General features: G+C 33.3%; 1 protein-coding gene across 2 annotated transcripts in view; it reads right to left on the bottom strand.

The window, feature by feature from the left end:
- The window catches only part of LOC149899621 (dopamine receptor 2-like), a 34010-nt gene extending 15592 nt beyond the window's left edge, over positions 1 to 18418 (bottom strand). For both annotated transcript variants that reach the window (XM_090113909.1, XM_090113908.1), the window contains exon 1: positions 17160 to 18418. In XM_090113909.1, coding sequence (XP_089970035.1) covers positions 17160 to 18418 — 1259 coding nt within the window. The remainder of the gene's footprint in view (positions 1 to 17159) is intronic.
- Positions 18419 to 18667: the final 249 nt, after the last annotated feature.

The raw sequence follows: 18667 nt of genomic DNA on the forward strand, positions 1-18667 counted from the left end.
TCTCAATGTGGATGAAATCACCATATTAATTACAGAATATCTTCATTAGAAATTTTAATTGGATCTCCGTGTAAATAAAACACGGGTTAAACGTATTTGTATCTAAATATTTGCGCACATATTTAGACAGAATAAATATAGTTGTACAATGTACATACATATTATACATCGAAGGGAATTAATATAGATTCCTGTCACTCTCATTATCATACAAATGAAAGGGACAAGCTGATAGCTAGAGCTTTAACAAATACGATAGTTAATATTATAGTATACAGGGTGTAATCGTTAAGTGTGCACAGGCGATTATTCCGTAACTATTACAGATATCAAAAAACTTTAAACTGATATCGAAAGTACTTAACCTAATGAGTAAAATGGCCATAATAAATTTTTAAAAATAATACGAGAAATATCTAAAAAATTAACTTTAAACCCTCCCATACATTTAGTATGAGATATGAATATCCCATGTACATGGGTTGATCCAAAAGTAATGATAATCAATATTAAACAAGGTCATTACAGTTAAAATAATTATGTATTTCTCTAGATAGTCTTCTAACTAGATAATATACTTCGATATTTTTTTTCCTTAACTTAGAAAAAAAAAACTTTGACTTCATCTACAAAAACCCCTCAAAATCGGCCATCACTTCGCTGTCGTCTTAAAATTTCTCGTATCGACGGTGTTTCTTGTGCCGAGGTAAGAGATAGAATTAACTAGGAGCTAGATCTTACAAACAGGGTGGGTGTTCAAGCATTTTCAATGCCGATTTTTGATTGGCAGCCATCGCAACTGACGCTTTGTGATCTGGTGCGTTGTCTTGGTGAACCAATATTCAAGACCGAAGTTTGCCATGTCTCTTTTTCTTACTAACCTACCCGCAATCTTTTAATTTGGTCTGTGTAGTAAGAGCCCTGTGTAGTAGTGGCTACCTTCTTAAAATATTCCACATTTCTTCAGCGTCCCAAAAAACTACGTCTTTAATCTATCCCACTAATTTTCACTTTGAAAATCTTCACCGTCACTTTGGAAGCTCGCATCCAGGCCATTGATTGTTTCTTGGTTTCAGCATAAACATGGTGAACCCAGGTAACGCCCATGGTCACAAATCGTGACAAAAAATTATCCTGATCTCATTAAAAATTTAGAAATTCACCCTCTAAATGTCGAATCGTTGTTTCTTCTTTTCGTCGGGAAACATTCTGGCTCGCACTGTTCACATTAAAATTAATGTTAATACTTGGAAACGTGGCCTGTAGATATAATTTTTTTGTGATAACTTAGTGATTACATGAGCAAGCATAAAACATTTATTTTATATTTTTATGTGCACAGGAAATACCCAATTATCATTACTTTTGGATCAACCTATACATTTAATATGAAAGATTTTAGTTTTTTTTTGTTTTTTTTGGTTTTCTGCTTTAATTACTTCGCAAATTTGGAGGGAAGTTCATTTAGAAACTGTAAATAGACCTCCTCATTGTATTGCACAATAAGGACGTCACTTCGAAAATCTGCTATGAATACAAAATGTATGGGAAATAAATTGTATGGGAGCGTTTAATGTAACATTTTTGGTTATTTCTCGTTTTATTTTTAAAAATTTATTATGGCCATTTCACTCATTAGGTTAAGTACTTTCGATATCAGTTTAAAGTTTTTTGATATCTGCAATAGTTACGGAATAATCGCTTGTGCACACTTAACGATTACACCCTGTATATGTAATGCCGTTGTGTTTTTATTAGTATGTTAAAAACTATTTCAAATACGGATTAGGCAAGTTCCCTTCTTATTACTACATAAATCAAAATAATAAGTAATTAAAGTAAATGAAATCTTGAAAAAATTATATATTCGCCTGTTAGATAATAAACCATTTATTTATAAATCTTTGTATGATGCGTGAATTAAGAGGGCGTATAAAGCCAGATAATTCTACGATTAAGCCTCGCCCATTACGCGCCATGCCGCGCGCCCTCACAATACCCTCATACACCCGGCTCATCCAACGTACGTAAAGTTCATCGCACGCTAAATTATACACAATATTCTTCGCTCGTTCAACGCGTATTTTCGGTAGTTAGTAGGTATGTTGTCTAAAATAATTGTATAAAACAGTGAAGTTGAAATCATCACAAATTATGTAATATGTCTTTTTATTATTATTTGTTTATAATTATTAATGATAATCTATACATATTATAAAACAGTAAAAAAACTGTCTGTATGTAATATATAAAAAAAAAACAATATTAGGGAAACAGTATAGAGCACGAATCCGTAAAAAAAGTCTGTCGAAATAGCGAGTATAGTTAGATACTATTTTTAAATAAACATACGCAGTCGACGACACACATTCCTCCAGAACTTTATTTTGATTAATTTGGTTATAGTCCATTGAATGAGTCCCTCCAAGGGGGGTCTAGAGTGCGTGAGTTAGTAACGTAAGATGTTTCTTCGGAAACATGTCAAGAGTCCCTAGGTAATAAACATACTAAAACCCCGGGACACTAGGAGGAGCCCCGGAGTGGGGGGAGGGGGGAAATGGGTCCATTTTTTCATTTTTCGCTTAAATCTCAAAAACGGTACATGTTAGAGAAAAACTTTCAAGGAAAAATTGAAAGGCCATAAAATTATCTACAAGTTGTACCTGAATCATTTTTTCCTATATCCTACCGTTTCTGAGTTATACGCAGTAAAACATGATTTTGGCTCAAACAATTTCAACATCAATCGATCAAAAAATATTTCTTTCTTCCAAAAAACTCAAATGTGCAACTTGTGACCAGTACTGATAGATTGCTCTTAATTAGGTCTATAATTGGTAAAATAAACACATTCTTCCATGGAAGCCTTTAGGAGGAATCGATTGTCAAAATATTATATTAGGGCAGTTTGAGTTACTGAACTTGATCTTTTTATTTTTTTCTTCCAAAAAACTCAAAAGTGCAACTTTTGACCGGTACAGATAGATTGCTCATAATTAGGTCTATCATTGCTAAAAATACCAGATTCCACCACGGAGGCGTTTACGGGGAATTGAATTTTATCAGGGTAGTTACGATACATGAACTTTTTATTTTTTTTCTTCCAAAAAGCTCAAAAGTGCAACTTGTGACCGGTACAGATAGATTGCTCATAATTAGGTCTATCATTGATAAAAATACTAGATTCCACCACGGAGGCGTTTACGGGGAATTGAATTTTATTAGGGTAGTTACGATACATGAACTTTTTAACTAACTACCCTAATAAAATTCAATTTCCCGTAAACGCCTCCATGGTGGAATCTGGTATTTTTATCAATGATAGACCTAAAAAAAATAAAAAGATCAAGTTCAGTAACTCAAACTACCCTAATATAGTATTTTGGCAATCGATTCCTCCTAAAGGCTTCCATGGAGGAATGTGTTTATTTTACCAATTATAGACCTAATTAAAAGCAATCTAACAGTACCAGTCACAAGTTGCACTTTTGAGTTTTTTGGAAGAAATAAATATTTTTTGATCGATTGATGTGGAAATTGTTTGAGCCAAAATCATGTTTTACTGCGTATAACTCAGAAACGGTAGGATATAGGAAAAAATGATTCAGGTACAACTTGTAGATAATTTTATGGCCTTTCAACTTTTCCTTGAAAGTTTTTCTCTAACATGTACCGTTTTTGAGATTTAAGCGAAAAATGAAAAAATGGACCCATTTTCCCCCTCCCCCCACTCCGGGGCTCCTCCTAGTGGCCCGGGGTTTTAGTATGTTTATTACCTAGGGACTCTTGACATGTTTCCGAAGAAACATCTTACGTTACTAACTCACGCACTCTAGAACTTTTTATTCAATGGACTATTAGATTGTACGACATTTTTCGACTCAGCAATTATTCTAAAAATAAAAATAAAAATTATCCTTTATAAAATATTACAAAGTTCTTCGAAATTTAGAAATTTATAATATATATAAATAAACTATATTTATGTATAGATATGTACTACATATTACTATGTAATACAGATTATTAATATATTATATATATACATATATACATATGTATATTATAAAAAAATACCTATTCAATGTAAGTACAGTTTTGACTTTCGTACGAATTTGTTATACCTATGTATAGATGTTATGTATGATTATCTAATACAGATTGTAAATATAATATATATGTACTATTCACAACCGGTTTACATATTATTTATATTATTATTTACTGGAGCGAACATAGGATCTGCCTATAGTAATAATAATAATATAAATCTTTCTTGACTTGATTGATTGCACCGCGACTGTAAGAATTAGGTACCACTATGAATTTTATTTACCTATCTATAGTTGCTGCTGCTATCGCGTCAATACTCAGCCCGCGGAAATTATTTTACAGAAACTAAACTTTCTCAAATAGGTAAATCAAGACTTATCTTTTTATATTATAATTATTATTTATTAATATTATAACAATACTATTATAACTTAACTTCGACATTTAGTTATCTTTTCAATTTGAATCTTCTTTAGTTCTCGTTTCTTAAGTCTTTCATTTTGATGTTTACCATTTTCAACAAATCAATATTCGGCGTAATTATAAAACACGGCGCAGCAATTTTAGCGTGGTCTACTCGTCTCAACGGAGCGATAGCGTCTGATGTATGAAATAGAATTATGTTTTTAGCTCCCGGAACGTGCGATGGAAGATGATTTCTTGCGTAATTAAAAATATAGTAAGCGCCAAAAGTGTTTTATCGTGATTAAACCAAAACTAAAAGTAATTACACAAAATGCTCTGACAAATATCTTGCAAATGTTTTAATATAATTGTTTATGAAAAAAAAATCATAATAAGTATTACCATGTCCAGTAAAAAACGTAAAAGTGTGAAATTTAGAGGTAACTTCGTGAATTTTTTCTATCGAGTCAATTTCAATATTTTATGTTTTTGATCTGACAATATAATCGAAAATATCATCAAGTTTTACATATATTTTATTTTTTATATTTGGTCTTGAATATTACACGTATCAACTAAAAGTTGATTGGTGATTTGACTTTATACGCGCCCTTAATATACAATGTAATCTAACCACTAATTGTTAAAAGATCAAAATCTCCCAGTAACTTGGTAATCACGCGTTGAATCACGCTAATACGCAAGTCACTATATCAACTGTATCTAACAAAATTTCTGATAACAATGGAAGCTTATTTATTCGGGCTTCATCAATATCCTATTAAGGTATTTTATGAGGGTTTAGGACGTATTTGGGCTATGAAATTCAATGTGTGCCTATGGAATTACACATGTAATATGTATAGGAACTTAAATAATATTAAAGAACAAAAAATAAATATTTTACTTTTTTTTTATTGTAATACGATGCAATATGAACTCAAAGATTAGAAATTGATTTACAATTAAAAAAATGTGTGGTTTTATGAAACCACGGTAAAAGTGAAACTGTTCGAACGGTTCCGAACACTGCTTTGTGTAGCGCATGTCGCGTGACGGTCGGCTGCCGAGTAGGTATACCTATTCGGCAGCCGCGATACACGCGACATGCGCTACATAGACCAAAAAGTTTGAGACGATGTAATAAAAGTTTCACTTTAACATAAGCTTTTTGCCGAATCCCATAAGCCCTATATTTCTATTCCGCATTAACCCCTGAAAAGCCAGGACAAGTGTCTACTGTGAAATATATTATGATAATCACTTTCAATTTTTTGCAGGTGGAAAGAAAAAATATTAACCTACAGTTTTCTTTTATTGAAAATCACACACATTAGTTTTTATTAAATTACTTGTATGAATACAAATCTTAGTCCGGTATCTTTAAGTTTTTATTCGCTTACAGTAGTTTATCTAAAGTTTGTATTTTTGGCATGACCTTTTATGTAGAAAAGCTAATTGATAAGTGTGCAGTTATTTATTTCAAACTCGTGTAGACAAAATGGCTTTAACTGGTATGAATCATAGTGGTTAGGTGCGAACTATTAGCACTAAACTAAACGAAACAAAACCATTTTTAACAAATTCCTATAATAACAGAGAAGAGTCATATCGATTTAAATTAGACCTTCTCACGTAACTTCACGTAGCAGTAATAAATCCTGGAGGTAACAACATAAAGTATAAGTTTATAAGGTTATATAATATAGGACAGTGAGCAAACCCCCACAATTTGTGGTATTGTCGGTTGACAAAAAGGCGCCGTTTCGTCCGGGAGCTCTCCATTAGCCGACCCGGGGACGTAAGACGTGTTCTAACGGATTACCATATAAAATGTAAAGTGATTTTCCCGGTTTTTGCTTGTAAGTAAAATGCGACAACCTACTGAACGGTATATTGATGGTTTTAAGCGGGATAGCGTCTCAAGTGTTGTGTAGGAAACATGGCTACTCTGGATTGATATATTTAGTTGATTTTATTCTATAAATATTAGTCGATTTCTTATAATTATGGGCTGTATTGCGGTAAACATACTATTTAGTTTGGAAAAGTTTTAAAACCAGTTTTTTTTCTGGGTTCATAATTTAGGAAGTAGGTAGTCTTGTTGTGAATGAAATTAAATACAAATAACACAGCTTAATGATACTCTCATAAAACACCCGCTTTAACAAGAGCTGACACTTCCATATCTTAATTATACTTTTCAGTGAAAATTGTGCCCTACGAGAGTGTACAAAAATCGCGTTTCCCTCGGTTTGTCGTAGCTTTTTTAATTTAGTGGAAGCTGCCACGGGGTTACAGATAATTTTCCATTCCACTTGCCACTGTAATTGCGTCGTTCGTTTCACTAATCGTGCCCAGATGTAAGTGATATTCGTTCTTTTTCGTCCACTTCTGAGTTCTGTCCCTGGCCAATGACTGTTTAGTTTTATGTTGATACTTACATCGTAAACGTAAATGTTGTTTAGCAGATGTAGCAAAATATGAGGGTAGGAAAGTATTGCTTTTAATATCTTTATAAGTAAGAGCAATAATAGTAGATTTAGTCAGACAAAAACTACTGTTACTTTATGTCATTCTATTTTCAATTTCTGTTATAGGTAATTCGAATTTATTAAACTAAAATTTGGCTATTATTTTTTTATAATGAAAGGAGAGTGCACCAGAAAAGTGTTTATGTAAGTATATGAAAGTAGTACGTGAAGTTTAGCGTCGCCAGAAAATTGCCTGTGATGAAATTGAATTTATACAGAGTGAATAAGTTTCGGAGATTGCATTGAACGTTACTGCTCTAGGAATGTTTTAAAAATTAATGTAGACTAAAAGGAAACAGATGTGTTGAATTTTCTTGCGACCTTGACAATACCCAAAAGTTATTTTAAAATATGAAATTGAAATAGTAGTGTATGAACGAATTAAAAATGTTAAGTTACTTTAACGAGAAAAAGATAAAATATGAATGGAAAAACCATTTCTTTCTGAAGATATACTCCATGATATTGAATCTGTATTTTGACTCAATATTCGTGGATTGTTGCAGATTTTTTATTGCATCGGTATACAGTATACACAGTTGCAACTCGCGAATCATGTACAAACACAAGTTCAAACAAACAAAACGTAACAGGAAGTTTGAAGTTTGAACATATGTTCAAACTTCAAACTACAATTCAAATATGTATAGACATAATATGTCTATACATATTTGAATTTATACATGCAGCATTCAGTTGTTTACACCGGGGATCTCAAACTTATTCCATTTATCACCCACTTACAAAATGTCTTTTATCACACCTTTTTTATTAAAGCATTGCATTTTTAGGGTTCCGAATGAGAAAAGGAAAAAACGAAGGAACTTTAAAGGATCTTTCTGTATGTCTGTCAAGACTCTTTTCTCAGGAACGCGTGGAGGGTTGCGGGGTTACGAAATATCGAAGATAATGGACTTAATCACTCTTTAGATTACCGGCGTCAAATTATCTTAATATGATAATAAGTTGATTATTTTATTGACTTCAAGAGATTTCCAAGTGGTTGAAATGAAAGTTCTCAAAGACTTAATATAGGCCTTAATAAGCAACAAAACTCCAGTCAATCCTTTCTAATACCATTAACCCGTAAGCACTGCGGGGTATTTAATATTTACCCGATTCGTTCTTTGCGAAGTAAATCTAATAACTTCAGACGCGAACTAAGATGAGCGCGTCCGACCAACTTTAAATGGATTATTGGAGACGTTGAAAATCGCTTGAGGCCTTCGTTTCGACAAGATTATGATTAATAGAATTTGCCTGTTTAATTAATCAAGAAAATATTGTCACCTCGGCACGGAGTTTGCGCGTCTTGTGTTCTGACAGCGAAGCATTGAACTTTATTGTTTACGTCAAATATTGTCTTTTGAGCTCGTTATCTGTGCCGACTATTGTTGAGGTACCGTACATACATACCGTTTCTGTTTAAGATTTTCTTTGTAGGTTACGATTAAGTTAATGTTGATGTCAACTTTGTAGACAACTAATTTGATAAAATTTTTTAATATAGGATATATTTGTCAATTACCTAAGATAAATATAATTAGCATTTAAATATTAAATCGAAATATAAAAAAATAACACAATTTAATGTCAGAACAATAAGACATATTTCTCATATCTTCCTGTTTGTCCATTTGAAGAATGGTCTGCAACAACGAAGACAACATGCCGAGTCATCTCACCACTGCTTTCCCACAATATTTATGTAATGTGACCCAAATTAACAATTCTCCTTAATTTATCAATGTTATCTTTATTTTCATCAATTTAAGAGCAACAATGATTAATGTAGCATTTCAAGGAGATGTTAAATTGACATAATGTTCGCGATTACAAATGAACAATATTCTGCACGTCATTTAAATGTAACAGTTTCACCGAAATGTATATATTGGACAGTATGTTTTGATAGGTACTATCTATAACTAGTGGTATATATTGGACAGTATGTTTTGATAGGTACTATCCACGGCAGCGGCCGTGCCTTTAGTTCATCAGAAGGCTAATAATAGCCATGTGTAAACCCTCATTTATATTAAATACAGCCCTATAAATTGCGGTGTTGAAATGTGATGTGGACAGGGTGTTATACTCGCAAAGATAAATGTTCTTAATATGGAATTATATTGCTTCTAGCGTATCACTACGAATTAGTAACTTATAACAGCACATCAAAATTTGATGACTATATAAATACAGAACACTATATCAAAATAGGTTTATATGTTCTGTAAATTTAAAGCTAATAATGATATTATGTTCGATAGCCATAAATAATTGATCAAATATATTACAGGTATAATTAATTACTATATCAAAGCTATAGGAGTGTATTCAGAGCGATTAATTTTATCGCGTCAAGTAGCGGTGTGTATTTTATTTAGGGTTACCGCACTTTGCCGTAAATTAATTTGAATGTACGCAAAGTACAATTTAGGTGCCTACTGAAGGCAAGCGCTTCATGGTAATTTCGTTTTCGCCTTCTAACACAATAAACTTTGAAGGAGTACGTCTGCGCGCCCTGTGAAAATCTAAACAATCTCATTATTCCTTTGCGTTGGATATTTCTGTTTTATGTGACGGTTTCAAGTGTTGTGATGTTAGGGATTTAGTGCCTATAGCTTGTTACTTATGTAGGCCACTGGTAGTTTTTGTTATACTGTAGTTAACTTTATAAAGAATATCGAATGTCGCTTATTTATTTCTTAATAAAAATATCTTCATACAGTAAAGTAAATCTCAAACTTGGATATTCGTAAAACAAACACCATATCTTAACATTCGAAAACATTCGACTGTTGCTCATAGTTATAAGCTTATAAGTTTGATGGAAATATTTTTCAATATAAACATATGAGTGAGATTTTCAAAACCTAATTAAACCTGTAAAACTACAGATTTTATTATAGATTTATTAAATTTTAATAGCAAATTACTTTATTAGTTTACGCGTCGCTACTAATTAGTAATTATCAAAGAGTATAATGTATAGGGTGGTAATTATCTTGGTAATTATCTACAGGAATAGACAATTCGTAGTACAAATTTGACAGCTCTATTGACAGCTGTTCGACAACAGATTATCAAATACCTTGTTATCTACTAGCGTGAAGCAAATTATTAATTGAAAAGAAAAAGAAGAAATAAATTCTGCATTCTACGTTTTATTAAAGCTTGTCATGTAACTAACTAAGAAGTAAGAATTTTAAAATTTAGTAGCCAGTGCTAACGTGATCTAATGCTATAAATATTCAATGTATGAAACTGTCAAGTCTTAAACCTCAAGAGATGAACAAGTGGTCCAACAGCAGTTTGTACGGGACCAGTTGCAACGCTTCGAAGTTATCTTCAAGCTTGAAACTTCACAAAATCTAACCTAAATTTGAATGCTCCGTTACGCAAACATGTGAACATTTTTGGCACAAATCAATTTGGCACATACTTAGTCTAGTTAGGAACTTTTAACAAGATTGTTTTGTAACGTCCTAAGTGAATTGGTGTACCTATATATTTTAAGGTATAAATTTTTTATCATGTGTGCAGTTAGGTTTATAATATTTTATGCAGCATAATAGAAGTTTTATTGCGATTATATATAAAATACATGTAATTTAAATAGGTTATACAAGTAAACACCTTTATTGGTTTCTCTGTCAACGTTTTGGTTAGGGAGCCAGGTGCAAATTTGGTTAACTATTTCCTCTCAAGAGATAATTCGTCAGACGCATGAGAGTATAGTATTATAAAGCCTCGTGAACGTCAGCTGGCGCTCGGTTGGGGGGGTGAGCGGTTGTAGCCTCCCACGCACATAGGAAAAAAAAATACATTCATTCATTCATTTCCTCTCAGCTAAAAATTTGTCAAATTGTAGTAACCCAATATCTCAACGAAAAAAAATAGTCAGCTGGTTACAACATGGTGTATTATACGTCAGCTGGTGTCTCGAACATGAAAGTTAAATTTAAAGAAAAATTTATTTTCCGTTATTTCCTCTCAAACAAAAATTTACCTGATGATAGCTTATATGTAACTGTGGATAAATATATATGTCAGCTGGCTGTATCTTGGTGGAAAAACCGTCAGCTGATACGGGAGGCTACAACCGCTCTTCCCCCCAACCGAGCTCCAGCTGACGTTCACGAGGCTTCATAATACTATACTTTGATGCATTTTACTAATTACCGCTTGAGAGGAACTTGGTCATAAAATCTGCTGCTGGCTCCCGGACCATTTATTTCACTTAACATTTACGTAGGTACTGAAAATTTAAACTGACATCAACATCATTACCATTTAGATTTGTTATTTAAAACGGTTACCTGCTGATTTTAATGGTTATCCTCGGATATTAAAATTTGGCGAAAATGTTTAAATACCATTTCAATTCAAATCGTGAATCTAACTTATATCCGGCATTTACCATAAATACCGCACAATTTGTCATGTTAAACTGGCTTTATTGTTATTGCCTGTGATTATTAATCACTTTTAGCCATAACACGAACATAATTGAATGCTGAAAGTGCAAGTTCACTGAATGAACAACTTGTAGGTTACTTTATTATTCTCGTTATGTAGAAAGGGAACTGTTTGACAAATATTCTTATTTATCCGACGCTCTATTGAGATGTTTAAGGAAAATAAGCGAACCCCACAATGGGACATAACATTGTTACAGTTGCTATTTCTGACTGCTATAAATCGGTTGGGAAAACTTTGTTGATATAATATCATCGGAAGGATAGTGAGCGTCAGGTCGGCATGTGTTTTTCGTTGTCTTGAGATACAGGAAAGGTATGAGTTCATTTTAATTTTTAATATCCAACTTGTTAACTTTATTAAATGTACATTTTTTATAAACGCCAAAATGTTGTTGAAATTTATTTTTTAAATAATAAAATGCAAATAAACAAAATACAAGTGAAATTGTTATGCTTAAAGATTTAAAATACCAGTTATAAGGTATCGATGACATGTGCTAAAATATTTTAATTTTTTTTTAATTGACCAAAGAATCTGGCATCTCTTATATTTTTAGGTTTCGTGTATTGTGGGTATATTATAATAGACAATATTTCATAAAATAAAACAAGGTTAAATATTTATGAGAGACAAAATAACCTACCATCTGCGTAGGTAATATATTCGACCAAATATCCATTTTCTTTTTTGGATCTATTTTAGTAAGAATATTTTGAATTGTAAGCGAAATTTGATTAGAATCCATGTAACTTTAATAAAAACTAAGATCTACTTCATTATTCTGGGTAAAAATATATTACGAATGTCTATCGATAGTTTGGATCGAATTCAATATAAGGTCCGTTTCAGCTAAATTATATCTAGACTTAATTGAAATTCTTGGATAGAAATAATATAATCCACATTAAAAGAAGCTTTCGGTCTATTCTAGAGAAAAGCTCATTGGTATACGTATTATCTTATTTTTTCAAAATGATTTGTCTCTTTTATTTGAGTAGAGCTATCGCAAGTTGAAAAACTAAAATACCAAAGTTAAAAGAAAAAGGATGAAAAACATTTGAAACATAACTTTTTCCTTACGCAGCCACCTGTGTACAGCATCTTGTATGAAACGAAATTGAAGAAAACACATAAAAGTAATACGAAAAAGAAAATAAAAATATAATTAAACTCGCAGAATTGTACAATCAAAACTTTTCAAACCAATTCAAGTAATATCGTTCACTAAAGTTTTTATGGGCCGAAATTTGTAATTTGCATAAAAATTGCAATCATTGTAATTTGTAACTGGTTACGACTGAAGTGAAGTTCAGTTAACTGGGTCACCGGAACAATATAGCACGCCTAATGTCGTTCCATAGTTCGGTCCATCAATCAATCAATCAGTTCGTTGAAATGTTCATAATTGGACTTATATTATTAATTCAGTTCGACTTTAGTGACAGAGGTTAAGACAGTTGTTGTGTTTATATTGAAATTAAGACCGTTATATCATGTTTATAAAGGTTATTAGGTAATATAGTAATTATTTGTTCCAAAGAATATTCAATATACTTTACAATAATCTAGAGTCTGTTACGTTCACTTATAATGTCGTTATGTATTTTATATGTTTGAAATTTAGTACTGAAAAGCTAAATTAAGTTCAAGAATTTAATTTATACTGCTTATTGTATGTCAGATGTGATAATTTTATGATTTAATACCTTATTATTAACTTTATTACCCTTTTTTATATGTATACCAAAGGTTAAATTTATTCTTCTTAAATACAAGAAAGTTTTTGTATTAGAACTATAAATAATTTGCTACATATCTTGAAACTTAATTATAAGAATAACATAAAATTTAAATTGTGCTGTACATCGCGTAACGGAATTTCATACACAAGATAATATCACGTATTTTAGAATCCTGAATAAACATCTTGTGTTTTAAGAGCTATGAAATTCCTTTATTAAAATGCAAATGTGACTTTGCTATGCCACAGATTATGCATAATGTAGACTTGTTGTTAAATATAATATGGTTAATACAGCAATATAATGTTGTAGAAACCTGGTAACCATGTACTTTAACATCGTTATAGACTGTTTAATACCTAACCGTGTTTTCATGTGATACCTGCATTCACGTATAATTCACTTCTACAAGTTAGTGGTATTATGGGCTTGTAATGTACGAACAATAACGATAGCAGGTACTAAATATGAAACAAGAGTATGCGAGGGTACTCGACTTTCTCATGTGTATATGTTACGGCTAAAGGTAGGTGAGAACATAAACTTAAGATTAGCCGGCTAAACTTAGGTTTATTTTCGACGAGGTGTTAATGTTAGTTTGTTCTATCTTTAGCCGGCTAAACTTAAGTGTAACCGCAGGCCCGTGGCTAAAAATGTCGGGGTGGGTAGATTTGGTTACTATAATACATGTAAGGAACAGGGCGAGTGTTTTCTGGCACTTCGCCGGCTGCTGCCGCAGCACGCTCGCTGCGCTCGCTCGGCTCGTGCGGGTCTTAAGAGTTCTAACCTAACCTAACCTAGCCACCAGCTTTCTGCCCTGAGTCGGGGTGGGTAGATTTGGTTACTATAATACATGTAAGGAACAGGGCGAGTGTTTTCTGGCACTGTGCGGGCCCCTCAAGCCCTCCACCGGCCCGGCGCTAACCAAATCTACCCACCCCGACATTTTTAGCCACGGGCCTGCGGTTACACTTAAGTTTAGCCGGCTAAAGATAGAACAAACTAACATTAACACCTCGTCGAAAATAAACCTAAGTTTAGCCGGCTAATCTTAAGTTTATGTTCTCACCTACCTTTAGCCGTGACATATACAATTGCACTTGTGTAGGTATTAAAAACTTACTTATTTCATATTTTATAAATATTTTGGCCGATTCTATATAATTATTATTACATATAAAACTTTAGGCTAATAATGTACCTATATATTATATCAATAAAATCTAGAAAAGTCGAAAGGTTTGAGAAGACTCGCATTCCACCAACATAAAAGAATTTCCTTGGCTTAATAGAAATCATATAATAACGTAAGACTAGATACAATACATGTAAGTATAGAGATACCGACGAATTCTAGGAATTTCTGAAAATGAATACATAAACACGTGTGCAAAACTGCTTCATGTCTGGATTTCGCGAGTTCACGGAATTATGAATCGACTTAAGCGATTACGGAACGTGACTTCACACTTTGTTTGCGGTGATAGAGATGTGAGTGATATGTGCACGCTTTCGTTCCTCATTTTCCTATTTGTTATTTTTGACGTGACAACGTCTTATAATTCGATAGCCGGCTGCACGCACGAAAAAACATGACTCATGCGGCGTTACCTCACTCTGAGGCGTTCCATGTAGGCTTGAAGTGCAAGCGAGAGCGCGGAACGAGCGACAAAGAAGCACAATAGGCCGTTGTCACGTTCAACTATCGTCAGTAAACGGACTTTACAGACAACCAATTTTTTGTTTTAAAAGAACTTCAAAACATGTAAACTTTTTTATTATATTTGCTTGCTGGCTGTTAATAACTTGAACGATATTCCAAAGATAATTCGTCGTTTTACTTTGATTGATTTGTAATTAAAAGAGAGCAAATTATAAGTATTACATTAGTATAATTGTTTTTATTCTATGTTTAATCGTTGTATACTTATATCCCACTAGATGGAACAGTTAATTTAGATCTATGTTTAATGAACATATTGGAAAATTACGTTAGTGTGGATAGTCTAGTCTAGATCGCCTTAGTATTCAACAGTTGGTGTAATTTAGATGACCTCATACTCGAATTTTTCTTTTCAGCTCTTTGTAGTTTCTGTTAACTTTCTACCGTGTACAAACATTAAATTAAATACAAAACAAGCTATATATTTTACACGAATCTCATATTATGAAAAAATAGAGTTATATTGTATAGTGTAGGTTGCATTTTGCCTGCAAAGTAAACAGCAATCAGTCAACTGAAAGTTACAAAGTTTAGACAGGGGACCGAGATCGGGCCATTTTTTATTCTCTGACGAGTGAACAGTTATGAAATGGTTTTATGAATTTTGAGGTTAGAAAATTGTTACCGCTTTAAAGTTAGGGGCTATTACGGTATGAAGTTTGACTTGATAAATTACTGGTTGATTACTGATTTCCTTGTTGACTTATCGTTCTGTTTCGATTTTGAGTATTTTAATTAGATATCTTATAGATTCAACGTGTTTATGGGCATGCAATTATGGTAACTCTACAAGGCCTAACTTCACAAACTCTACACCTTAGTCAAAATATGTGGCTTGGCCGTTCGTTACTACAAGAACTATTGTATAACACAAAAGTAATGAACAGTGAATGAATTTTTCACCTTACGCCGATGTGAATGTAGCGAAATGGCCAAGCCACATATTTTGACTAAGGTGTAGAGTTTGTGAAGTTAGGCCTTGTAGAGTTAGGGCGTGTAGTGGTAGAAGCTTGGCTCTACATGAGATCTGATAACTTTTTGACAGTGCGAATCATATGGGCTCGTCTTGGCAACATTTTACATGAAAATGTTTTTGTGGGATATATTTTATTTATTGTCTGTCACCTGAAATAAATGTAGGTAATAAATAAATAAAATTTGGTGTTTATATGAGCTTTAATTATATGTTTGGGGTAATTAATGTAGGGGTTTTATTTGGACGACGAAAAACCCAAAACCCACATTGGCTCTCTTCGGTCAACGGCTTCTATTTATTCAGTAGGTAATATTAAATCACATCACATCACGTCCGCAATAAACGGATTAAAAATGTCCCAAATATTTTTCCGTTAAATGATTTAGTGGCAGCTTTTACGTAGAATAATAAAGATAATATGATTTACGAGGCTTTGGTCACGAATCCATACGATAAATCGTGTAAGTCTTAGTAATTGACGGATTTTCAGTCGCAGCGACTTTCTGTCACAGATTTGGGGATTGCAGTGATTGGTACGAGCTATTCATTTGAAAATTAAACCTGAACCATTGAATATATGGTAGAGATAAATTGTACTATTAGAATGTTATTAAAGTTTGCCCAATATTTAAACGTATTTTATTGAAACTATTCTTTAATATTTTTTTCTAATAAGGTAAGTTTAATTTAAACTTTACAATTTTACATATAAATGATAATTAAAAAAATTACCTTACTTCACTCATCACCTATATTATAATAAAAGAAAAGCAAACAAAAAACGTTGTTATCACTATACCAATTCCAACGCTTGACTTTTATTCAATAAAGTCGAGTGACGATGCATTTTATTTGTCGTTGTTTGTTTTTGTAAACCTCGCGCTAAAATAGTAGTTTGAAATTAAATTTTTGTCATGCAAATGGGATTTCGCGTGTGTTGTGTTATTATCCCGATCCATTGTTAAAACGAAGATTATAGTGAAACGATGAATAGGATGGCGAGTTTAGTGGACTGTATTATGAAAGCTTGGCATTTATTTGATAATAAATATCAAGCTTTTTATTCTATAGATTGCGATTATTATATTGATTTATACCATTTTACGTACTTTATTCTATTACGTAGAATATATTTTCTTATATAAAAATTGCATATATATTTCATAAAACGTAAAAAATATAAAAATTATTTTAATAATCTTTAAGAATATATTATATAGGTATTTAAATGTTTAACTCACCTTCTGAAGTCTCGACTCCAACAGGCATAAATGACGGGATTCATGGAGGAGTTGACCCAACCCAGCCACGTGACCACCACGTTCACAATCTCTTCGTGTGCTATACACGACGAACAAAAACCCGATATTAAGTTCACTACAAAAAAAGGCAGCCAACACACTATGAACACACCCATTACAATACCTAAAGTCTTTGCCGCCTTCTTCTCTTTCGCAAACTTCGCGAGTTTGCGTGGCAGCGAAAAGTTTTTCGGTAAATGTTTATTATGTGTTACATTCGTTAGGCGTGTCGACGACCGCGACAAGCCATTATTTTGTAACGCGGTGAGAGGCTCCTGGTCGGGCTCCTCGGGCGTACACGCACCGTGACACACATCACTTCTCTGTCTCATAGTTCCACCTCTGTGGATCCGCAAAGTCAACTCTAACTCACCACTTGGCCGCATCACTTGTTTCGTACCAATTTTTAACGAACGCGTCTGTATAGTCGCTGCACGATAAATACGGTAATACGTAAACACCATCACAAATAGCGGCAAGTAAAACGATATTGTCGATGAAAATATTATGTATTCTAAGTTTTCCGTAAAAGGGCATTTATAGTCCGGAACTTCTTCTAAGCGGACGGCTCGCCACCACGCAATTGCAGGAAAGGATATAGCGCCGGAACAAACCCAAACGGCCGCTATAAGGAATGCAGCCTTCCGTCCGCTCATCCGCATAGGATATGTAATAGGGTCCGTTATAGCCCAGTAACGGTCTAATGATATAACACACAGATTGAGTATAGATGCAGTGCTAAATAAAACGTCTAAAGATCGCCACACATCACACCAATCCATTCCAAAGAACCATGTGTGTTCTAAAACTTCGTAAAGCGCGGAGAAAGGCATCACAACTAGACCTACGAGGCAGTCAGCTACCGCCAGAGACGTCACAAAATAGTTCGTTGACGTATGTAGGTATCGTTCTCGTATAACAGCTAAGATGACTAACATGTTTCCGAAAACTGTTGTCAGAGAGAATAATAGCAGGAAAGTCACGAGGAGCGCTCGATCTTGAAGCAGAGTAATGTATTCATCCCAAGGCTGTTTAGATTCATCGCTAATGTTGTATGCAGAAATGTTTTCATAAGATGCGTTCAGTTCAAGGACAGCATTGTACGCCGCTCCTGAGGGATCTAGCGAGTATTCGGGTCCTCTGTGCAAATTGTAAAGTTGGCCTTTTGCCACCAGTATTTCCGGATCGGTCGCATTCATATTTTCCCAATGGCTATTCGCTTGCTAGCGCCATGGTGAGTGTTTATGTTTTCCTTGTTTCGCTCGAAGCCATTTAGATATTACATTTTTGGCAGGCATTTTGTTCTCTGATTCCACTTTCGAGGACATACTGGTTTGGCATAGCTTTATATGGTTTGTTGATATAGTGTCGTATCTGAAACAAAATAGAAATGTGGTTACGATAATGTCAACGATGAGAAATCTTATTTCAACAATGTTTACCTAAAT

Source organism: Colias eurytheme, chromosome 20 (assembly GCF_061535395.1).
Source record: "Colias eurytheme isolate Ceu_HAF_F1 chromosome 20, ilColEury1 Martin Lab GWU primary, whole genome shotgun sequence".
In the NCBI taxonomy this organism is placed as follows: Eukaryota; Metazoa; Arthropoda; class Insecta; order Lepidoptera; family Pieridae; genus Colias; species Colias eurytheme.